The sequence below is a fragment of the Hydra vulgaris genome, chromosome 07 (assembly GCF_038396675.1).
Source record: "Hydra vulgaris chromosome 07, alternate assembly HydraT2T_AEP".
Taxonomy (NCBI): domain Eukaryota; kingdom Metazoa; phylum Cnidaria; class Hydrozoa; order Anthoathecata; family Hydridae; genus Hydra; species Hydra vulgaris.
Genome location: NC_088926.1, coordinates 10020080 through 10047225, shown reverse-complemented (window position 1 = coordinate 10047225; position 27146 = coordinate 10020080). Strand labels below are relative to the sequence as shown.

Here is a 27146-nt window from a genome sequence, read left to right as displayed (position 1 = left end):
ATAAGCATGTATGATTTTTTTAATTAAATGATTTAGTTAATAGGATCTTAGTAAGTTTCTTTCAAATAAATACTCAGAAAGTTTATATATTTAGATGGTAAAAGTCGTTTACCGTTAATTTTTATTTTCACGTTAATATGCCCACCTCATAAGAAAAAATCGATATTTACTGTTGTTTTTTTAAAATTAATAATGCATAAAAAGATTGGTGTCTTCATCAAAATAAGGATCAATAAAATGAATTATTAATATACATCAAAAACAGTTCTAAGAGCATGGTTATGGGGTACGAATGTTTAATAAATTTAATTATGAAATTTATACTATAAATCAACTCACACCGAGTACCATTTTTAAAATTCAATGAAATCGAATCATTAACAATACTCAGTATATCATAGTAATACAACTTTTTAGTTAGAAATTTGTGAGCAATCAATAAACGCACTACAAACTTAAGAAAAACTATTTATTACGCCATTATTTTTTTTATTTTTATTTTTTATATATATCGCTGTTTATATAAAAATAAAATAATAAAATTACAATGAAACTTTTACGTTACACAAAGAATATATATATAAAACAGACAGGGGCTCAAAGAAGATACGGATGACTGGTGTCACCACAATTTTTCATAGAGCCCCTTTACAATAACACTTAAAGCCCACATGGCTTTAGTAAATTTACAATAAAATATTTTTTCTGAAAAATACTACGTGAAGAATAAAACTCAATAACATAATTTACAATAACATTTAAAGCCCACATGGCTTTGATAAACTTACAATAAAATATTTTTTCTAAAAAATACATGGTGAAGAATAAAAACTCATGTATACATCCTCATATATACATATACACATACACAAATACATATATAAACATACTTACACACATACATATATAAACATACTTACATATGTATCAGAAGTTGAGGAGATGCAATTTCATTTGTCGTTTAAAAGAGAAAGTGCTTTTCAAATCTTTTATATTGTTATTTTTTAATTGATTCCATAATGACGGACCTTGGTAATAACTGAGAATTTTAACACTTGCGATTTTACTCTGCTCAATTGATAGTTATGGTTGCTATTTGACCGAAGATTGTATTTTGTGAAAACGCCGATGTAAAAATATCAGAAAATACTTTTGGCAGCAAGTTATTCTTATATTTATGCATAAATATTAATATTTAAAGCGAATTAAGTTTTGATATGTTTAACACATTCATGTATTTCATTACAGGGGAAGGGTTTTCTAATCTTTTTAAATAATTAACTGCTTTACATGCGTTGTTTTGTAGGCTCTGTAATCTTATTAATAATGAAGTAAAGCATTTTAAATGTAAAGCAAAGACTGAAGTAAAGCATTTTGCGTGATTTATAATCAAGAAAGACCCTAGATTTAAATAATACATTTATAGCAGAAGATATTTTTGCTTCAATAAGACTAATATGTTTTTTCCATGATAGGTTCTCATCAAATATTACTCCCAAAAACCTTGTATAATTTACTCGATTTATTTTATTTTTATTAATTGACAGTTTTAGCAACTTTAACGGAAGATTAGTTGATTGTCTTATTTTATGGAAAAGAATAAAACTTGTTTTTTCACAATTTAATGATAACTTATTAGCTATAAACCATTGGTTAAAGCTTTCCTGTTCAGAGTTCATTGTTTCAAACAATATTTTTACATCAGAATTGTTGAAGAATAAATTTGTATCGTCTGCATACATAATTGACGATATTTTATGAGAAGCTTTATCCATATCATTAACATATATTAAAAATAATAAAGGTCCCAAGATCGATCCGTGTGGGACTCCGCAATCAATATCAAGAGCTCTTGACTCCTCCAGGACAGTGGAGTATTTTGAAAGAAATCCGAACTAGGGGTTATTAACATTTAGGATGTTTAGAATAAGATTTTTCAAGAATTTGGCTGATATTGATCATTTACGATATTAATCTGGGGCTATCGCAACCAATTTTTGAGTTCTTTTTATAGATTGGTGAAACAGATAAAGTTTTAAAAGTAATTCGAAATAAATAGGAAAAGAGTGTGAGGTTTTAAAAGTTAAATAAGTATTTGAGAAATAAAATTACCAAAAAAAGTTAAGAACAAATTAAACTTTTTTTTTTTAATGAAATAAAGAATAAGTTAAAACTTTTAAATACACCTAAAATTTTAGGTGCCAATCTGCATTTGTTTGAAAACCCAAAAGTATACTGATTCAATGGCAATTTTTCATCTTTATAAAAAAATATTCATTTTATTCTTCGTTTAAATTTTTACGGTTTTACAGTTTCTTGTAATATGTATACAAGATAACGGACTCGCAACGTATACCCTTAGTCAATTTTAATAAATAAGGTGAGACCATAGTCGTAATGGCCACCTTCTTTTAAATTATATTTTATTTTGTAAATATTTCTTGACTACCAAGAAAAATTTATTTGCTCGAAACAATTATCAAGTTTACTGTATCTGGCTACTATAATGGGAGTGCTTAATTTCACCGGAATTTTAGAATGCAGAGATAGAATTAGTGTAGATTTCATGTAAGTTTTTAATTAAATTGCTCGAGGTTTGATTTAGCTTAAAATTTACTTATATATTCCTCATAAATTAGAAAATTAAATATAAATTCATTATGCTTACTTATTATAAAGATCCCTTTTTCAACGAGCGATCAAAACCATTAGATTTAGCCAAATAAATTTTTGTTTTACAATTAAATAGTATTTAATCAGTATAATTAAGTAAAATTTATGATCCTTATAAAAAGTTTAACGAACGTAGTGTAATTTAAATTTATTAACTCTTAGTTTAGTTTTCCAACAAGACCTACCTAATTTTTTCCACCTAAAATTGTGTCTTTAAAATGAAGCACAAACTTAATAAAATCTTCATCAGATGGAACTAAAGTTTCAAGAAGTAAGAAAGCCAAGTAAAATATAAAGTTAAAACATTTTATAGTTTTTTTGCTATATCTAGTAACTAGATGTAGCTAACCAGAGTCTAGTTTGTCAACTATGAGAAAATGACATGCAATTAGTTTTGTGTGTAGTTTGACTATTTGAGTAGTCAACTACAAGTTAAAGTAATTGTGCTTAGACCAGTCCTTTATAACAAAAACAGCATAATTTTTTTTAATCTTAATGCAATATAGTACATTATGTACTAATTTACATTATGTTCTTATTATGTATTATTTGCTACTACATTATGAACTAATCAGTACATTATGTACTAATGGTACATGATTATGATAATAGTTTTAGCGGAATTAAAACAAATAGAAAGTAAGTAATCTTCCTTTTTATGTAGAAAAGGAAGATTACTTACTTATGTTATTTTATTTCTTACATAAAAAAATGCCCTAAAAAATTTGCTGCGCTGTGAGAAAAAAAGTAATGTAAGTCATGTGTAATTGCCCATATAACTTCAGTGATAGTTATTTTGTTTTTTACATAAAAAAATGCCCCAAAAGATTTACTGCACTCTGTCACGCCAAAACTGTAAAAAAGTTACTTAGTATATAACAACAATATGATATATTTAAAATATTAACATTCCTAATTTATTGAAATTATCTTTACAAAGTTAAATTTGTATTACACATTTGTTTGATCATTTTTATTATATTTTTATAAATGTTTTAATATAGTGTTTGTCCTTAAGCATGTATAACAAAGCTATTTGCATAATGTTTTTTTGTTTTAATATTGATTATAATTTTATTGCCCTTTTTCATGGCGTACTTTATAACAGGTCTATTCACTGTGCGGATGACATCATAAACTGGAGGCAAATATTTTGTATTTCCTATATTTGTTCTGTAACATAAAGTTGAAGTACTTGCTAAATTATTTAGTCAATTTTTAAATTTTTAGTTTACTTTGTTATGAACATGGGTCGTAAATGCTGTGTCACGAATTGCAATGGCAATTATGATAAAAGTTCCAAAGAAAAAACTTTTCATCTTCCTCAAATACCAGAAGAAAGAAAAAAGTGGTTGACTGTTATACCAAGAGACAATATACCAGATAAAAAAGACACCGTTGTTTGTGAAAGGCACTGACTTGTTGGATACATTTCAATAAAAGACTATGGCAAAGAAAGACCATGTGATCCTCCATCTGTGTGTAAAACCAAGTTTAAAACCTAAACCATCTGGTTGTCCCAGAACAACTTCAAGATCGCATGCAGAAACTAGAAATGTTTAACCTGACGAGTTGTCTGCTTTTAACTTAAAAGATATTATAAAATCATTTAATGATCTGAAAACAAACATAGAAAGCTATAAATTTAATGGAATTGATATATTTAATACTAAAACAGAAAATCAAGTTTTGATTAAATTGTTAGAGTTTGTTCATGACACAGGTGTTCCATTGTTTGTTTTAAAAATAAATAATAATTTTCAGTATGAATCTTTTCACTTTGGAGTCAAATGTTTAATAAAAACACTCTCACAGAACAGAATTACAATAGTGAATAGACGGTCGCATATTGAAAAATACTCTGATTTTTAAATTCATATGAGATAAGCAGTAAAAAAAAATTTATTTAATAGCAACTATTTTTAATGAGTGATAAACTTGTTACAGATAAAAAGTACTCTGTTAAAACAATGATTAAAGCATTTGAGTACTTTGCAATGTCATGTGCTACATATAATCATCTTTGAGAAGACTTTGAACTTCCTAGTATTACAACATTAACAAAACGAACATCAAAAGTAAAATCTATTTATGAGGATATTTATCTATAAAAGATTTTTACAAACTCAACAGACATTAGAAATAAAAACTGCATTTTTTTATTAGATGAAATTTATTTAAAGACTATGTTGCAGTACCATGGGGGAACAGTTTTTGGAAAAGCAGTTATTAATTCAAATGTTCTTGCAAATACTGTTTTAAGTTTTATGGTTATTACTTTGTTTGGTGGACCCAGATATTTATGTAAAATGCTTCCTGTGCATGACATCGGTTCAAGTTTTCTTTTTGAACAAACTACTTTTCTTTTATCTGCAATAAAAGTAGCCTGTGTTCATGTTATTTCTATATGTGATGGTAACAGGGTAAATCAAGCCTTATTCAAGAAATTTAAGACAGATGGTGTACCTTGGCAAAAGATAATATATATCTTCTGTATGATTTTGTGCACCTTTTAAAAAATGTTTGCAATAATTGGATCACTGAAAAGTCACAGGAACTTGAATTTTTTGGTAATAAAGAAAAAAAAGGTGCCAAATGGTCTCATTGTAGTAATGCATAAATCAGAATGAAATCAAATGAATAAAATGTCTAAACTTACAGATGTTGCTGCGTTCCAAAAACCAATTGAAAGGCAAAAATTTCAATTTGTCTGAAAGTATTTTGCGAAGAAACAGTTTGTGCTTCAAAATGTCATCCAGAGTTAAAAGATATTGGTGATACTATTTCTTTTCTTTCAATAATAACTAAATTTTGGAGAATTGTTAATGTTCATGCAAATGTACATATGTGTGATCTGAATTGGGCTGCTATATTCTCTTCTGATGATTTTAATCTTCAAATGCTGTTAGAATTCAGAAACATGGCTTAGCAAATGTGCTCTTCTCAAATAGTTTGTTTTAAAAGCTTCACTAACAATACTTCTAAAAGTATCTATCTATTTGTGATGGTCTTGAGAAGTTATCAAAGTTCCTCTTGTCTACATGTCATAAGTGTGTTTTGCCTGGAACATTTACAACTGATCCTTTAGAAAAGCAGTTTAGAAAACTGAGACAGGGATCAGGAGGTACATATTTTATCACTGTTCAACAAGACTAGAGAAAGTGGGTATCATAAAAACAAAACTACTTTTGTAATAGAAGAGCTTAGTGCTAAAAGTACTTAAGTCACAAAATATATGTTTTAAGAAAATTTACTTTGATCAGTCATTTTAAATCCTTATTTTGAAGTGTTATCTCTGATCAAATTTTATTTAAGTACTTTTAGCACTAAGCTCTTCAATTAGATAAATATAGTGTTGGTCTTGATTTTACTCCATCAGGTCATTTTTGTGAAAGATGTAGTTTTTCCTTAAATGAAGAAAAATGAAAATATTTGATAATTTGCCAGAATTAGAATATATATATATATATATATATATATATATATATATATATATATATATATATATATATATATATATATATATATATATATATATATATATATATATATATATATTATATTATCTATAGATGTCAAAATGACTCTAATTTACATAGCTGTTTATATTGTCCGAAATGACAAAGATTGAGATGACTCATTATTATTATGAGAAATTTAGAGATTTTACTGAGGAAATTAATCGCGGAGGATTAACTATACCTGGTGATTTAGTATGTCAATTGGTAATATATTTCTAAATTATGTTTCGTGAAGTAGCTGATAATACATGCATATCTAATGATGCTTGTATCAGAATCCTTTAAATTAAATATGAACAGAAACCATGGTGTTACACTCTTTAATATTTTTTTTAAGAACTATTGTAATTTATATTCTCCAAGGTCTAAAAATGAATCAAAACAAAAACTTTTAAAACTTAGCGTTAAATAACAAAGTTCAATAGCAACTATTTTTTTTTGTTAAATTGAACTGTTAAATTTGAATAGTTATACTGTATATAACTATAATAGAATAAAAGAAAAAAGTGGTATTACTTTTTAATATATTTTTAATGTATTTTTTTGTTTACTCTTATTTCTTCCTTAAAAAATAATTCTTATGTTCAAGTTATTTTTTCTGTATTTTTTGTTTAAAAAAACTCGCCTCCAGTTTATGATGTCATCCGCACAGTGAAAAGGCCTAAAGGACACCATGCCCTTTTTCTTTATCCATTTGCCAAAATTGTTATTTTTGAAAATTTTAATGCTTATTATCCTGAATTATTTTGACACTCACTGAGCAGTGACTATGAAAGTATTTAAGCAGTGACTATGATGTTTGTAGAAAAAAGAAAGAGGTGTAGCTTTACGATGACGAGGGAGATGTTTAAAAAATCAACTAAACTGACGTTTTAATGCAAGGCTGAAATTAATCGTGCTACAAGGCATAATGCTTACAAACAGTTAAGTCAAAATGAAAACAGTAAACAAGGTCTAATGAATAAATATTATTTGTTTATTATTTGCATAGTACCTTTAGAACTCAGTGAGTGTTGTAATATTCATCCAGAATGTGCGGCCAATAGATTAAAACTAAAAAAAATGCATTATTTTATAAAGAGATGGTAAACAATCTACAGACTTGTTTTAAATGTCGTTGACATATGATAATTTGATAATTGAGTTTCAAATCGAGTGATAAATTTTCATTTTTTCCTAAGTAAGTGCGCATTTTATATTTTTAAAGTTTGATCCATCAATTTTTTTTTTAAGTTTATTCCACCAGATGAGAAGTAATAACACCAAGTTGCTACATTACTTTTGTTCACCGAAATACTTTTGACACCAGTATAAGCATAGGAGAGTTTCAGTTTCACGATTCTAAGAAGTTTCACGATTCAGTTTCACGATTCTAAGAAGTTAAAGGATTTGAAGTTAAAAAATTATAAATCTGTTTTTTTTAAAGTTTTACAAAGTTTGTTAAACAATTTTTAGTATTTGCAACTATTTAACTAAAATTTATAATAAAAGTAAATATATTTTAATATAAAGTGATTATTTAGACATTTAAAGAGTTTTAGTAAAAAAAAAAAGATCAAAATAATTTTGTCTACCATGTCTAATATCTTGCCCACTGTGTTGTGGAACTAAGATAGAAATAAATGTCAAGTGTTTATAATATATCTGTTTTGGTGACCCATTTATTTTAACTCATATTTTTCTGAACAGCCTAATATTTATTACTAGTTGTCATGACTCGTATGAGACGGGTCTTGGTAAATCTGTTCCACACCCAACTATATCTAAACTTGTTTTTAATTTGGTCTTCTTACATCAATCAATGAACTTTAACAAATAGCAGAAAATCAATCAATTTAAAACTCTTACCATTTGGTTAACAATAAATTTACTATCCTTTAAAACTATACTTATTTGGTTTTAACATAGATGATAGTTACGTGATATTTCTTCCGGTGTTTTAGGAATATTAAGGTTTTAACAAAAAGATTTATAAACACCTCAACAAAAAGATTTTTTCACCCCTCATTAAAATTTATTTATAATACAAAAGAAGACACAGAAAATAGGTCACAGTTCTTAGTTATGTCAATCAAGTTAGCTCTATCCGTTTGATTTTATTATATAGAAACTCTTCTTTAAAGAATATATCTATACAAAGTAATAATTTCAAATAGAAAAAAAAGTTTGAGGAGAAACGAAAAATATTTTTCTTGAGGTAAAATAAAATACTGATACATTTTTAAAAAAATTAAAGAGTTATTATTCTTTACAAAGCGCTGTCAAAACCCGTATGATGATAACTACGTTACACAACTGACTATATCTATACTTAATTTGCTCTTTACTTCAATAAATCTTAGTTTATGGCAAAATAAATCGATATAAAATTCTTGACTTTTGGTTAACAATTTACTTTAATATTGTATATGTAACTAAAGTATCTTTAACAGAAATTACATTAGCGTAACATTCTTCCAGTGTTATTGGAGGCTTTGATTAATTTAAGGCTGTAATAAAATTTTTTATTGATTAATATTTTTAAGGCCTCTCATTAAGATTATTTTTATAAACAAAAGAAGACACAAAAACGGTCATGGATCCTATATATATGACTAACTTATATGACATTATATGTCATATAAGTTAGTTTTATTTGTTTGGCATCTCTTGTAGAAACTTTTCTGCTACTCATAATACATTCTTTGAATTAAGCTGTTTTCAATAGCGGGATTTGTGAATTGTTAAATTATTATAGCTGTTACTTGTGCTGAATCTTGGTACAAAAACATTATTAATGGGAATGGAAATATTTAGATCCGTAATCACCTAAATGATTAAAGTATCAATGTATTCCGTTCACATATAAAATAATAGAAAAATATTAAATCAAAGCAAAAATGGCAATACATCGATACTAAAATTATTTCAAAGAGAAAAATTATAAAAATTTATGTGAGAAACAAAAAACATTTTTTTGGAGATAAAATAAGAAACTTTTTTGGTAAAAAAAATTACAAAAAAAGTATTTTTAAAATACAAAAAATATCAAAAGTTTATAGCTTTTAGAAAATGATCATCATTCAAAACATTTCTTAAATTATTCTGTAAGAAAATTTAAAAAAATCAGCCATTAGAGAAGGAACTAAACCTAAAAATGAAACAAAATTATTTTAAACACTTATTACACATTAATTACAAATTAACGTGTCATGCAATCAATTAATTCATTTGAAAACTCAAAAATGCGAATAAGTGGATAAGAGACTTACTTTTCATTTTTTCCTAACCCTGACAGACCAATGTGAATGTGAGCTAAATCTATTAGCATAAAATATGACAGCAATTAATTAAATAGCATTACATGTTGTGGTAAACTCTAATTAACTCACACCTTCAAGGGACAAAGAAATTAGTTTTTTTATAGAATATTAGAGTTATTGGGAGCATAATACATAAAAAAAAGCTCAACTGGAATTTCAAAATTAGTTCAAATTGGTTATTTAGTTATCTTGAGTTTATTGTATATATTTTAACTACTAACAGCACACAGTTAGAAAAACATACATAAACATTTACAAAATATAAATCTATAACTTTATATAACACATATTATAAGCGATTACTATATCATGAGACATATTAATACTTATCGAAAACCATTACAAACTTCACATTTTAAAAAATGAAATATTATTTGTGTAATATACATTCATTGACATACCTTTTAGTGCATGTTTATCAAAGTTATACAACAAATTATAAAATGTCTTGGTACTGGAAAGTGCTACATAGTATTTGGTTTTTTGAAAACCAAGGCTTTTTTGAGATTAACATTAGCTTTTGACCGTGACTTTTATTTCTTGTCATTGAGTATTATTAATAAAAGGGTCTTTACTTTAAATGATTTAATTTGATAGCATTAAAATTAATAGGAAAAATTACAAAACAACACAAAAATTAATTTAAAAAAATATGTTTAAAAAAAAAAAGACAAAAAAAACAACTGAAAAGTGGTTCAAAAGTTGTAAACTTCTCTAGAATGTAAAGTAATTTACAACTTGTGAGCCACTTCTTCTTCTCCTCCCAGCATCCTTTCTTTCCCTGGTGCTGTATGGGGTGCCATCCCTCCATCTAAAAGAATGATGGTCCTCCCTACACCAGAGATAGGAGGCCCTATGAGATAAAGGACCCGGATGATGGGAGCAATATAATTTAAATTCTTCCTATGTCGAGTCTAAAAAAAATATAAATACAACTATCTACAAGATGATACTTACAAAAAATCTACTATAAAAAAAACAATAAAAGCAATTAATCAATGTAATAAATAAGTATAAGTGAGTACAACAACTCATTTATGAGTGTCACGCTGTGCTGCACGGTCTAAAGCTGCCTGTTCTTCAACTTCTACAAAATGTATCATCTGATTATCTGATAGATGAACCTGAAGTTGAATGATTTTATGTGACATATTACTTAAGAAATATTCAATTATTCTCTACAATGCTTCTGGAACTGAGACATAGCGACAATTTCAAAATGCATTTATTTCATCATGGTTAACTTGCTCATTTATCAACACATTGGCACAGTCATGCCCTTTGTAAATGTACTTATGTAAATACTTAACTGATTTTATACTCATGCAGGCTTCAACATTTATGTGCGCTTGATATTTTTTAGATGTTTTAGCCATGGGTTATAAGATACAACCCAACAGTTATCAACTTGATTACCTTTTATATTGACAATTCTTCCGTTATCGACACGGCTATAGTGTGGATAACTATTAAAAATTAGGAGATTTTTTTGCGCATTTCCCATCTTTCATGCAAGGAGAATTGGGATATAAAGTTCCACATGGTCCATGTATCATGCTTGATTTTATAATTTCATGAAGTTCAGGAACAACTACTGGGTCTGGAATTTCTGCTGATATCAAACTATCAATATCTTCTGCTGTTTCTAGCTTATCAGCATTTACAAAGTGCAATAAAATATGTACACATGTTTAAACCATATTTTTGAAACTCAACAACCTGTACATGACTTAAAACTTTGCCTAAGACTCCATGCTTAAAAATATCCTCTAAGAAAGATTTAAGTTTCATTTTAAATGCCCGACAAACTAAATCAGGTCTGTCATTAGCAGTTTGGCCTGGGTTTAAATTTTCTACTATTTTTCTCCATTTTGGATTGCAAGTAAAAGTAATGAATAGATCTGGTTTACCATATTTCTTTGTGACTGCCATCGCATCTACAAAGTTTTCTTTTAGTGCTTTTGGACTACCAACATATGATAAAGGCAATATAACAACACGGCCTGGTCTTACATTAAGATCATTAGCACAACTAATTACATGTTCATGCGATGCATTGTATTGTTCACTTCTAAGTTTGTTTTGGTTAATTCTAATAAAAGCAAGGTGCTGCCCCTCGATTTGGACATATGCATCAACAGCATGTTGCTGAAAAAGTTTCTTACCATAGAATATAGGACTAAAAGTTTGTCTAACAGCAAGCCTATAATTATAATATTGAGACAAAGTAACATGGTCTCTAACACGAGTTGCATGATCAGGGTTGTGCTCCAGTTGATTGTGCCATCCAGCATCATCTCTTGGGAAAAATATTGGATATACCATAGGATCTAAATTTGCAGACATCGATGAAATTGTTCTCAAAGGTTGACCTTGCGGGTGTATAACAATTTCCCTGAATACAGGTGGAGCACCATCTTCTCCCACAAACACAATAGCAACTTCCTCATGGGAAAAGAAGGTTATATTGTCGTCTATCATGACCTTCAAGCAAAGACATTTTGACAACAGAAGTTGGTCTACCTTCTTTAGCTGCTCAGCAGATTTCTTCATCCTCTACTTCTGCCATATTTTTGAATGCAAGAGCAAATGGTTTTTCTTGATTAATTAAAGTTTGCAAGAGTTGCATTATCTCATGTATACAACTATCATTACCAGATTACTCCGTTCTGAATGGCACTACTGCATTAGGAATATATATATATAACTGACAATATATGGGCAGAACACCTTCTTCAGGCCTTAAATTTTCAACAAAAAATGAGTTTCATTGAAAAACTTCTTCACACCACAATGCTGACAAATATGGTTTAATTCTCAGAGGTAGTTACTCTATTGCAATATTATTTCAAGCTATGCGATGATTTAACTCAGCCTGCCTAAGCACATCTCTTTCATTTCGGTGACGGTTTAATTTATCTCACCTAGCCTGGTTTCTTTCATTTTGACGAAGTCTATTAATTTCACTTCTTAAATTATCAGACATAATTAGGCATCAAAGGTGTGTGTAAAAATGATGTTTAATATAATAAAAGTTGAACTTTTAGTTTTCTTTCTTAAACTTATCTAAAATAAAGTGTAAGCAAATAAAAAAAGAGCATAATATAATAATCTAATTATATTCTACCTCTACTATTAGTAATTTAAATTAGATGTTTTTAAATAATATAGCAATGTGTAAAGACAACGTATTTCTATCAAGAACTTAAACTAAAGTTATAAATAAATTGATATAATCTTTTTAACTGAGTAATGTTATATATTTAAGGAAGTTATTATTAATTATTGACAAAATATTATTAGTATTTAATCAAAAGAACAATAAAAAGTACTTTAAAAATTATAAAACTTTTACATATAAAAACTTATAAACACAGCAAATTGAAAAAATTATAAGGCCTGTCTGCTCAGCAAGTACTGCTAGCATTGAATGATGAAATGTATTCCTCCATAATAAAATTATGGAGGAATACATTTCATCATTCATAATAAAATTATGGAGGAATACATTTCATCATTCAATGCTAGCAGTACTTGCTAAGCAGACAGGCCTTATAATTTTTTCAATTTGCTCATTACTTTGAAATACATTTAATGCAAGATTTGCAGTAAATAAGTAAATACATAACTAATAATAGAAAACTTCTATAAACAATCATATATTCAAGTGAAGAAACTTCGAATATTTGAAATATCGAAACTTCTTTTTTGAACTATATTAATTTTTTTTTATATATTTAATATTCTAAAGAAAAAAAGTCGATAATACAATACAGAAAAATTAAAATGTGTGTATGTATGTATGTATGTATGTATGTATGTATGTATGTATGTATGTATGTATGTATGTATGTATGTATGTATGTATGTATGTATTTATGTATGTATGTATGTATATGTATATGTATGTATATATGTACATGTACATGTACATATACATATACACACACACACACACACATATATATATGTGTGTGTGTGTGTGTGTGTGTATATGTACATGTATATATATATGTGTGTGTGTATATGTATATGTACATGTACATATATACATACAGATACATATACATACATACATACAAACGTACATACATACATACATTCATACATACATACATACATACATACATACATACATACATACATACATACATACATACATACATACATACATAAATATATATATATATATATATATATATATATATATATATATATATATATGTATATATATATATATATATATATATATATATATATATATATATATATATATATATATATATATATATATATATATATATATATATAACCCCTAACTGGTTGTCAGAAAGTTTTTCTGTATTTTGTTGACAAAAAGTAAAAATTAAAATGCAAGGCCGGAGATTTTTTTTTGTTACTTGATAGACTGCCTGCCCCAACCAAACCCTCAATCGATGAAGCAGCTCATAGCCTGACTCCCTTGCGAGTCAGGCTATGAGCTACATCGACTATCTTATAGTCTGACTCCCTTGCGAGTCAGGCTATAAGATAGTTGATGTAGCAACACTCCGTGCATGATTTACAGTAAAAATAAAGAAAAATAAAAACATATTGAAAAAAATAAAAATAAAAACATTTTATTAAAAAAATAAAAATGAAAACATTATTTATATTATTAAAAACATTCAGAAAGTTTTAAAAACATTCAGAATGTTTTTAAAAACATTCTGGTCAATTAAATTTGCATTTTTGCGGTTTTTTAAAAAAAATGATTAATTTGTAATTAAATTAATGGTTTTAACTTTCTGACAATACGCAAATGTTGCACAAAAGTCAAGAGTAATTAAAAGTGACGTATTTGTTGGCATAAGAATCATTTTTTTCCTTCCGTACTCCAAAATGCAACAATATATATATATATATATATATATATATATATATATATATATATATATATATATATATATATATATATATATACACATATATATATAAACATTAAAATATTATTATGGAGAAAACATTCTCAATACAAAAAGTCCTAAAAATTTAATGAAAGTTACTAAAACTTATGTTATAACACTTTGTATACTTACCTTTATAAAAAAAACAATTAAAATTAAACATATTTAATGAAGGAAATAAAAACTCTTAAATGAGCTGTTAGTAAAAAGGAAACCCATTTTTTAACAAAATTTATTTATCATCAAAAAAAAAGACTTGGGGCTTAATAATAAGACTAAATTTGTCTTCTTCTAGCCCCGGTCATGTAATTATTTTTTTATAAGTTACGACTGTAAATTTTTTTTTATCGGCAAAGTGTAAAAATAAATAAATATAAAAAGATAAATTGTTAACAAAAAAGAACAGATTATATATCTTTAAAAAAGATTTTTTTTTAATTAACAAAATACAAATTGTTAAAGAAAAGGAACAGAGTATATATCTTTTCAACAAAGTTTACTAAAAAAGTAACAACTTGTTTCTCCATGCAGCGGCCTTGTTCGTCAAGTTTCGTGTTTCGGAGTTCTAGAGTTGAGAGAGGGTTATAACCACAATTAAGTAGCCTCCTCGTCTGTAGTGGCCTTTTGGGTCTTGGGGAGGCGAATAAACAAAAAAAAAACAACAACAAAAAAAAAAACAGTATATAAATATTTAATAAAGTATATATCTTTTCAATAAAATTTACTTAAAATTATAAATATTAGAAAAATTATAGATACTGAAAAACTATATATCTTTTCAACATTTCTTTTAAACATTCTTTTAACAATATTTTTTAAAAACATTTTATGATTACACTAACTACAAACAGATTTAATTTATGTGTTTCATCATGACAGTACACCACTTTGCTGGCACAGACAACATTCTTGCTCTCAACAAAGCCAAGTTACATTATAGCAAAGAACACCACTTGGCTACCAAGGTCAACACTCTTGCAGTTAACTAAGCCAAGTCACAACAATTTGAAACCATGCAAACAACATAATAACCCCTTAAAACTATACACATAACATAATCACAAACATAGAAACACTTCATATATAAAAGATATCTACACACAAAATATAAACCCATATAACCTTAACACATATAAACACATAATAAATAACATACAATTATAAATAAATATATAAATTAAGAAAAATATATAAATTAGAAACTTTTTGAATACAACTTTATTTTTGTAATACTTGTTTAATGACATACCTCATAATAAATGTTTAATAACATTAAAAAAACAATCTATCAAACGTCCTGGTTTTTTATATTATAAAAGCAAGCAGGTTTTTTTTAACTTCTTTAAAAAACGGTTTTAAATGATCTTGTTCATTAACATGTAACATAGAGTTGACCGTGTGAGATGCAAGGGATTTGGAGATAAACATTAACTTTATCAAGAGTGACCTCTTGACCTTTGAAAAGTGCTATGTCTTCTAGAATCATCATCGTCTTCTAATTTAAGAATTAAAAACTACTGATTAATATACTTTAAATACAATTGACAAAGGACTTGAATTGTGTTATTATTATAATGCATAAATTAAATAAATTACCTGACTTTAAAAAATACTATACTGATTTAAAGATAACATAGGGTTTATCCTTTACTACAGAAGTCATCAAATTAAAAAATTGTTCATCTTATTACTAATTAAGCTGATGAAGCAAAGTTTTCGATCTTATTACTGATTAAGCAGATATTACATGTTATAAAGATTTAAGAGTACCTCGTCGCATGATCACAAATATATGTAGAGAAATATTAAAAGGCCAAGCATGCTTATAAAACTCCGTGTAAACGCGCATGAATAGGTAACAGCAGTATTATGTTAAGCAATAATATATAGTGATTATTATTGTTATTATTACAGTGTAGTATTAGTGTGGAGAAATGCTCTCCTAAAACGAACATGGCGAGCCATGCAAGCTGCTCCTCTAAAGAGCTTCTTGCAAGAGCTTTTGGTTTTTGCACGAGCTATCTGATTATTCTTTCAAAATTTCCATATTAAATACAAAATTTTGTTTTATAACTTGTTACAAGCATTTGCTTGTAACGTTAATGTTACAAGAATATATACATAACAAGCGTCATTTATTGCGTTGTGAAAAAAAATATTTAAAAGGGCGTTATCTTTGAGTTTTCACATTAGCTATCCATTTATTATTTATTATTTATTAACAACATTACTTATTTAATAAAAAGTTTGACAAAGAACTATAAAAGTTTTTACTGCTTATAAAAAATGTTTTATACTTTCTTATTGTATTGTAATAGAATGCATATTAAGAATTATAACAATAATCGAAAATTTTACAATAAAAGTCAATTATATATTAAAGTGGTTAATATATCAAGTATATAATTTATTAGATGAAATAAAATTATGCAACAATTTAGAGAGTAATAATTTTATGTTTTATCAATATAATTTATTAAGTGTAATCATTTTATATTGATCAAAATTTATCATGTTATCAAACAAGTTTACATTTAAATCACTGCTCTTTTTTGTTTTTTTTTGTATGCAACAACCGTTTCTTTTAAAAAGTATTGCAGTTTATTATCCAAATAATTTATATATTTTTTATAAAAAAGACTGATTTTTTCTTTTTTTTTTTGTTGCAATAATAATTATACTTTAGAGAGAAAAAAATCATTCTTTTGCAAGGGCTGTAAATTGCTCCCATAAACTGTTTAAGGGGAGTATGGGAAATAGCTTTCGCTTCCTGTGGAGGCCTATATATATATGTGTGTGTATATATATATATATATATATATATATATATATATATATATATATATATATATATATATATATATATATATATATATATATATATATTTTTTTTTTTTTTTTTTTGTGGAAAATAAAGGAGAGGGGGTAAAGTTTAATAAAACTTTCCCTTTACTCCCTTTACTTACCTTTAATAAAATTTTTTTTTTTGACTAATAGAAATGAACTTGATACAGATGACCTCATATATGAAGTGCCTTCTGTCAACACTGTAACTCTCAAGTCATGCTCTAAAAGAAAAAGGTTAAAGTCTTGTAATAGGATCTATGATTTTCGAGATTATGGGATTGATCAAAGAAGGTCAGGAATAAAGCATCAGAGAAGAAAGGAAAACAGCACGTATTTTTAGTGTTAAATTTATAAATTTTGTTCATTTTATATCTGCTAGTTAAGTAATTTTTTGCATTATTTATAAAATATTTATATTTCTTTAGTCATTTTCTTAGGTGGTTTAAATTTTTTAAATAAGTATATAATCATGCAGATAGACCAGTAATTTGATGGTGCTGTGGATATTTACATATTTTAACAAGTTTTTTAATAACACTATCCATATGTGGAATGATGTCATGTTATTTTGTCATGTTATCTTTGACCTTATATAATGTCACAACCCATACCGAATTCAAATCTCTACCATACCATAAACCTATAATGTTATGTTTGCCAAAATAAATGTTTTTTTATATAGGTTTTTTTAACGGTTTTTTGGATAAAGTTTTTAGTCAAAAAGCTGACTATCCTGCCATTTTTAACCATCTTAATTCTAGTGGCTTTAGATTATTGAAGCTTATTTAGGTTAATCCATATAATGTATAAATGCTTGAAAAAAAGTTCAATAAATCTTTGCTAGATTATAGTTACAAAATGTTTTGAAAGTTTATAGTTGTGGTTGTTTTGCTGTTGACACTTTTGTTGTGATGCTTTGCATTGATGTTGTGATTGTTTTGTTGTTGTTTCTGCTTGCTTTAAGTGAAATTAGATTAAATTAAAATAAAAAATAAAATACATACATTAACCAAATATAGAATAATGCATAAATGCCAGTTAAATAAATACACAATTTGGTTAGCTTTAAAGTTACTTTTTTTCTTCTTGTAGAATCTCATTACTTCTTGGTTCAAATATGTATTTTTTGGTGTTATAATTTATATGTTTATCTATCATTTAATTTCTTATCTAACTTTAGTGAATTAAAAGGTTTTTAACCTTAGTGAATGAATTGCTACAAATTGCTGGAGAGGATGCTGAACAATGGGCTTGTGACGAAATGTTGGTGACAGCGTTTACTGATCTTTTTCTTGATCGTGAAAAAATGAAGGTATTTTTTATTTGACTATCTGTTATTTAAAACATTTTTACAGTTTAAATAACTTATTATTTAAAATGTAAAAATGAGTACCATATTTTATATTAGTTCATGTGAATCTCAAATAGATTCACATGAACTAATATAAAATATGGTACTCTGAGATCTTTTTGGTATTTTGACCTCAAAACCCATAAAAATTAATCAATATATGGACATACTTTTTAGCACTTTTTAAAATAAGTTTTATAAATTTATTTTAACTGGTAATGTCATTGAATTAAAATTTTAATATAAATTACTTAATATCGTTAATTAAAGTTAAATTGTTCAATTAAATTTTAATTGTGAGATCTTTTATATATATATATATATATATATATATATATATATATATATATATATATATATATATATATATATATATATATATATATATATATATAAAAGCTGGCTTAGCATCGTTTTGAATAGAATTCTGTATTGTTAGATAATATGTTTATGTATTGATTTCTTAAAATGAGAAAATGTTGTCTATTCTCAAAAGTGTCTTTCCCCACATTGTGTTATCCATTTGTTATACATTTGGTTTGCAGCTTTTATTTATAGTTTTGTTAATAACTTTCTTCCTTTTTAACCATATTCTTCTTTATCTTGATGTAAATAGTGGCTGTCTACAGTCTAATAAGGAGTGTAAAAAAATAACAAAGGTTTTGTTAAAAGGATAAAAAAGTTCTTTTTGTATGCATTTTATATAAAAACCAACTTTAAAAATGTTTTAGAAACCTATAGATGTAATATTTTAGAAAAGTATTAATTTCATGTTACTTAAACTCTTGTAAACATTACAAGCTAGACTAGTAAATAAACATTAAATAAAGATTAAACTAAAATAAAAAATAAATTCAAAAATTTGTTGTTACTCTCTCTAAATTTTCTAACTGGTAGTGAACCTTGACAAAAAGGCTGCACTACAAAAAAATAAGTTTAACGCTGTTCTATTTCTATTATTTGGGAAATGGCAAGGATTAAACACAAAACGTTTTGCTTACAAAATGACACATCACTTTTTTAAAATGAAATAGAAAGTGTACTTTTTATATGTGTATGTTCATTTTAAAAAAGTGTATCACTTTTTTAAAATGAAATAAAAAGTGCAGTTGTGAACTTCCTTTTACACATCATACGTGCATTGTATAGTTCTTTAAAGATGACGCTCTTTCTAACATGATAATGATGATGATGATATCAATAAAAAAATTTGTTTCTTTATAGGTATGGGAAAGTTTTGTCAACCTAACTGATGATGAGCAACATCAAATACTGAGTGAAAATCATTTGAATAGACAGAAGCAATCTGCTAACCTGATGCCTGGTATTATTTATATTAAAAATTTATTTATGTAGGTGTTTTTTTTTGTTTTTGGTGTTAGTTGTAGGGGGTCATTCATAAAGTATGTATGCCAAAAATTAGGAATTTATTTGACCCCCTCCTCCCCTTGTTGTTATACCTACTTTTAAGTTCACAATCTCTGAATTTATGGGGCGCCCAAATGTTGTCCAAATACATTCAAGGCTGTTAAAAAGGGTCTAGAATAGCCCCTGATCCTCCCCTCCTTTTAATAAATTAAAAAAGTTGTAATTTAGAAAAAATTCTAAAAACTAAGAAAAATTTTTTAAATTAGAGCATACTTTTAAAATTGATTGTGTTATCTCCACCCCACCCTACCCCCATTACTTTATTGAAAGCAGATCCCTCCTCCCCATAATTGCCTTTTGATACTTTACAGAACCACAACCCCTTGGTTTTGGCACCGGATTCCAACTTTGAAGACACATATGCCTTCAAAATCAAATATATCGAGCGGCTCTGGCGCAGTGGTTAGAATGCTTGCTTTAGAAGCAAGAGATCCAGAGATCTTCTTGGGGCACCTAAAACAAAAATTAAGAAAAAAAATATGTCTTCAAATATATATATATATATATATATATATATATATATATATATATATATATATATATATATATATATATATATATATATATATATATATATATACATATATATATATATATATATATATATATATATATATATATATATATATATATATATATATATATATAAATATATATACATTTAGTATGTGATCTCATGTACATACATATGCATATATACATGCACAAACATATATATATATATATATATATATATATATATATATATATATATATATATATATATATATATATCAGGCCTTGTTACGAGATTTCGCTGCGTAGCGAAAACGCGTAACGCATTTCTAAGTAACTCAACTCAGCAAATATATTTTGCATCGTTAGAAGTTATATTATATCACTATAACAAAAGTTACAAATAAAATCTAAGTTCTTATTAAAAAAATCATTTTTATTATTTTTTTCAAATATGAACTAAATTTTATTTTGAAAAAAATATTTTTTTCATGAAACGTAAAATATTTGTTTATTTTCTTATGATTTTATATTTGGTTTTTGGTTATCTTATCAACTGTTAATACATTTTTTCTTATTTAATTTGTGAACTCTTTTTAATAATGTTTTTAAACAATAAAGTTTTTTTTTGTTATTTATCAGTTACCGATAACATATTCGTGATCATAATTTATTTTCATAAATTAAATGAACGTCATTAAAACTTTACGTTATGGAATTACCAATAAACAAAATATCTTATCAATAAAATATTTACATCAAAATAAATCGTGCATTTTTTAAACTTATTATGACTAAAAATAATTTTTATATTTAAAAGGAATTTATATATTTAATTCCTTAAGATAAAACTTAAAACACTTTTTTTTTTAACTAATTTTTAATAACAAAAAAAAAATTATTTACTTTAACGGAAATGTAAATTTACATAAAAAGTTTAAAATTACTTATGTAATTTACTTTTTGATAAAAATTAACTCGTGTAAGTAATTAATTTTTTTGAAACGACTTTTACTTTATAATGAAAATTTTTTTACTTTCAAGAGTAAGTTATGTTAAAGAAGATTACATCAAAAAGTAATTTACTTTTACATGTAAAAGTCACAAGTAAAAGCTGTTTACTTTTACATTTAAAAATTAATTACTTTTGAAAATTACATTACATAATATAAAAGTTCCTCAAGCTGTAATTTACATTTACTTATAAAAGTAACTAATTCAAAACAAAATTTTATTAAAAAATAACTTGCGTATGAAAGTGATTTACATCAAAGTATTACGCTACCAAATGTAAATTAAATTTACATTTATTTTTACAATTAAATTTACAAAATTCTTTAACAAAAAAATCTATTATTTTACAATTGCGGTTAAATGCTTTTACTTACGACTTTATTTCTTCTGAATAAACGTCACGTTAACGATAATCAAAAGATAATTTAAATATTCTAAAAGATATAAGTTTTTGCGTAGCGCAAAACTGCTGAACGCGTAGGCAAATCGCCTTTTCGCAAGCAAAATGCGAGCTGCGTAGCGCTTCTTAACAAGGCCTGATATATATATATATATATATATATATATATATATATATATATATATATATATATATATATATATATATATATATATATATATACATACATACAAGGGTTGAATTAAGCGATCGCGAAATGCAAAATCTGGAAAAAGATCTGGTCTTCCAAATTTTAGTTTATGCAAAACTGTATTTTTTGTTTTTAAGGGGCGAATCAACTTAAATTTGTTAGCGAAAAGGTTATAAAAAAAGCAAACAATAAACTTATGACTACAAAAGTAATAACACTCTAGTAACTGCATTATAAAAGTAATAAAACAATGTTGTTATTAATTTTATACAGTTCTTATAACTTTTAAAGTTCATTCTTTGTTCAAACAACATAAGTAATCCCAAATTTTAATTGAGATAGAAAAGCATCTAAAAAATAGAGTGGATATTCAAATAATATTTAAAACTTAGGGAACTTGAACAACTTTATAAAAACATACTGTATAAAAAATTTAGCATAACGAAAAATGTTACTAATGGTCCATAAAAACGCCCATTAGTTTCAAAATTAACCAATAAAAATTTTTTATTGGTTGATTTTGAGTACTAGCGTGTATGTGAAAAGAGTAAAAAAAAAATAATCCTTAAAGCGACATCAGGGTAATCCCCCCCCCCCAAAAAAAAAAAATTGAGAAAATTAAAATATAGGAAATAAACCTGGTTTATTCTCTATTTTTATTCAAACTTGGTAGTCCTGGATTTCTAAACTTTTAAATTATTTTAGGAACTTTTAAGGAGTTTTTTTTGAAACTTCCTATCCATAATTAAACTAATGTCTTGTGTCTAAAAATTTATTTTAAACTGTTAAATTGGTCAAATTTTTAATTTGTTATGGTCATTTATATATATAAAATATATTATATTATTATATATAGCATAGTTTTATATAGTATTAGTTTTTATTTATCGGTTTAAGAATATGTAAGCTTATTTAAAAATATGTAATAGGCTTATCATTAAATTAATTGAATTAGGTAGTGGTGTGTTACAGACAGAAGATCTAAGGTATCTTCAAATAGATCAAAAAATTCGCGATATGTTACGAAGTAAACATATGCCAAGCATGGTATTTATCATTTTAATATGATTATTTGTATGTATATTGATTATTTGTATGTATATTGAATATTTGTATGTATATTGATTATTTGTATGTATATTGATTATTTGTATGCATATTGATTATTTGTATGTATATTAATCATGTTATAAAACTGATTTTGGAATTTCCCTCTTAAGGGTTTATTGAAGTATTATGAAAACGATGTAATTTCTTGCATGGAAGATGAGTTTCCGTCCTTGTTAATTTTCAATCTTGAAGAAAAGTAAATTTTTTTAAATTCTTACATTATTTAATTATTTGATTATTTTTGTTATTAAGTTTAATTGTTTTAATTTTGAAACTTTATATTTATGCACCAAAAGATTGTTATGAAAATAAACACTAACCATTAAAATCACAATAGTTGTGACTATTTTAGATATGTTACTTGTGTGATATTTTTTAAGACTGTGCATTAGATGTTCAGAATATAGTTATATATAGAAAAAGAAAATGTTCTGAATTTGATCCCCACCATGTCCCTGTTAGAACAGTGCTTAAATTTTTCTCCGTGCAACATCCTTGCAACATCCTTGCAACATCCTTGTTCGTCAAAACTTGTGCTTCAGAGTTTTTTGAAACTGATTGGAAGATATTTTTAAAATTTCCACTTTATAATTTTCACTTTAAAATTATCCTTATGAGATTAATGATTTTGTTGTCATCTTTTTTTAATAGTATTTTGTTTTTATCTCAATCATCACTTTTTCTCAACAAAGGAGCAGCTAAGACAAAAGTCAGACATCTTTGATTTTAGGCCAACAAAAAGACTGGTGATTAGTATTAATGATATAAAAGACTGGTGATTAGTATTAGATAGTTTTTAAATTTCAGCTGCTCACCTACTTAGCCATTAATTTCTCATCAAAATATTTGTTTAAAAAACTGAGCTCTGCAGTAAATAATTCAAATGATTTGCAGATCATTTAGTTTTATTATCAGAACGGGTCCAACAAAATTTACAATGCATTTTTGGATCTTGTCTTGAAGAAAAAGAGCATCATTAGAAGAAACGGCCCAAATTATCCAGCAGGCAGGAAAAAAAGTTTCAGATAAGTACTTATTATAGCAAGTTTAGAGAATATTGAATAGAGTTCTGAAATATGCTTTTGTAAGACTGGTTGGAATGTTGTTTGGATCACAAGTTTTTTTGAGAAATAAATTTAGCATGTCTAACATTGAGTTAATCTGTTGTTTTGGAATGACAGGAGGAGTGTGGTCATTAGATCCAAGAGATAAATAAGATGAAAAGTTCTTTGCAAATAGTCCTAGTTCCTTGGTAGAGATAGAAATATATTAGAAATGGAATGTTAGACTTACCAATAAGAACCATGTATTAGAGGTGGAATATTAAACTTACCTTTGTTAATGACACTATTAAAAATTTTCTAAAAATTGTTAAAACCTAACTTCTGGAATAAGATTCAAGATTTGGTAAACTGAAAATAATGCAGCTTAACATCAGACAGCATCTTTTTGCATTGATTTCTTGCAATGATAATAAGAGATTTGTTTCCAAGAATAGATAGAAGATAAAAGTTTTTAGTGTGATCATATAGTCTGGTCCACCTAAGGAAGAACAAGGAGAAAATAAACACAAACTAGGGTTATACCCCAATAGTCAAGTAGATCCAGCATTCATCCTAGACAAAAAAAAGGGATGCCAGGCTAATCCACAGAAGTTTTCTGCTTACCCCTACAGTCTTTGCCTAGTTGGTTTTCTACAAAATAGTAGCAGGATGCAGTTAACACCTGCCTAAGATGAGTTTTTTTAATTGAGAAACCATCTCTCTCTCTTTCTATCTCTCTCTCTCTCTCTCTCTCTCTCTCTCTCTATATATATATATATATATATATATATATATATATATATATATATATATATATATATATATATATATATATATATATATATATATATGTGTATATATATATATATACACACATATATATATACACATATATATTATCTATTTAAAGTTTTAATGGTTTTTATGTACCTTTGATCAATTTTTTGACATGCAAATTTTTTTTTTACAGATTTGATCGAATGTTGGTCTATGCCATATGTCAGTTTTTTGAACTTCCAGTTTCACGTAAGTGTGACATTACTAGTATTAGTATATTTGCTACATAAGTATAAATAACAAGATAACAGTCATGTGTTTGACACATCTTTGTTACATAAGTATAAATAACAAGATAGCAGTCATGTTTTTGACACTTCTTTTTAATAAAAAATACTGTAAACGCAAATTTAATACTGAACAGGTGAAAAATGAAACAGGTTTATATTTTATTATTATTAATAAAAAGTATTTGTTTGCAATCTTTATTTAAGTGAAAACAAATATTGGTTACACTAATGGGTTGTTTTTTTTACTGATGGCATTGTGTTAATGTAGCTGAAATAAACTAAAAATTAAATTTATGCACCTTAAGCTTGACAAAGAATCCAAAAAAAATTTAAGAAACTACACTTCTAAAGCAGTACCAATTTAAATAATAAAATTTTAATTCAAGTTAAGGAAAAATACATTTAGATAAAATTAGTTTGTTCTTTGTGTTTCTTAACATCAAAATGTTTTGTTTTTTATGACATAACCACACTACGAACGTGGTAAATGACTACAACCACACTACGAACGTGGTAAATGACTACAACCACACTACGAACGTGGTAAATGACATAACCACACTACGAACGTGGTAAGTGACATAACCACACTACGAACGTGGTAAATGACGTAACCACACTACGAACGTGGTAAATGACTAATTTTAAAGGTATTTAGGATTTTTAGTTAATGAGACCAACATCTTTGTCACACACCATGTAAAAGTGATCCCTTTTAAGAAAGGTAGCTTTGATAGAAACAAATCTTTTCTGATGCTGAATCATACAATCCAGAAGTCCAGTTTCTTTTGACCCTCAAAATAAAATAATATAAAATGAATGAAAAAATCATGTAACATTATTATAACTTCAGCCTTTTTAGCACAACACAGTTTTATCAAAACAATATATGAAAACATTTTCTTTTAGACCATCAATGTTTAAAAAAGTAAAAAACCGTTTTCTTTTTTTTTATTGTCAAGCAATATGTTATTATGCTTTCTGTTATTTTACTTTGTTATAAATTCTCTAGTAGGTTTCACTAAGAATTTTATTTCAAAAAAAATCTCATCAATCGGCCTTGGTGTCCTCGCATAGTGTTGATCACTAATTATACTACTATTATTTTTGACTATTATTATTATTTATGCTACTATTATTTACCACTTATTATGCTACTAATATTTACCACCTATTATGCTGCTATTATTATTTTTATCTACCATATCTACTATATTTTATCCAATTAAATATCTACCACTAGTTATGCTTCTATTATTTTGGCCACGAATTAAGCTACTATTACATTGAGCTGTTTTTTTGCTCATGATTTTTTTAATTATTTTTTGCTCATGATTTTTAATATAACTTTTCTTTAGAGATTCGTTTACAAACGACGACCTTGATAGAAATCGAACTCCCAGTAACAACTTCACCTGAATTGCTTCCTCGATATACACTTACTGGATACCTTGAAAATAAATTTAAAAATTTATCAAAATTCTTATAAACGTTAAAAAAATTCTAGTTTTCGTGAAACTTGTTCGAAGAATTCTCTGTTTGCTGCTTTAAAGTGTTGCATATTTAGTTACTATTCACAAGTGTTCCATGTACCTACATCAAAATGGTCCTTCAATATTAATTTTTTATTTTTATTCTCGAGCAGTTCAATAATAATCTAGTTTTATCCAATATATAAAGTTTTTTACTATATTTTTGAAAGTTAGCTCTACTGTATTTGAAATAGTTGTTACCAAGAATCTATATATTATTATTTAAA

At 26.2% G+C, this 27146-nt stretch overlaps 1 protein-coding gene across 1 annotated transcript; it reads left to right on the top strand.

The window, feature by feature from the left end:
- Positions 1-2318: 2318 nt before the first annotated feature.
- LOC100202855 (uncharacterized) lies at positions 2319-27146 on the top strand. The gene is made up of 8 exons (XM_065800993.1): positions 2319-2568; positions 17440-17615; positions 18495-18601; positions 19865-19964; positions 23123-23214; positions 23388-23473; positions 25291-25346; positions 26746-27146. The coding sequence occupies exons 1-8, from the start codon at positions 2507-2509 to the stop codon at positions 26874-26876; spliced, it is 810 nt and encodes a 269-aa protein (XP_065657065.1). The 5' UTR covers positions 2319-2506; the 3' UTR covers positions 26877-27146.

Bases quoted from the DNA above. Each gene is read 5' to 3' on its own strand.
- LOC100202855 (XM_065800993.1), top strand. From the start codon at position 2,507: ATGGGAGTGCTTAATTTCACCGGAATTTTAGAATGCAGAGATAGAATT. The intron at 19,965-23,122 runs GTATTATTTATA...TAATTGAATTAG, and splicing joins ATCTGCTAACCTGATGCCTG to GTAGTGGTGTGTTACAGACA. The intron at 23,215-23,387 runs GTATTTATCATT...TTCCCTCTTAAG, and splicing joins GTAAACATATGCCAAGCATG to GGTTTATTGAAGTATTATGA.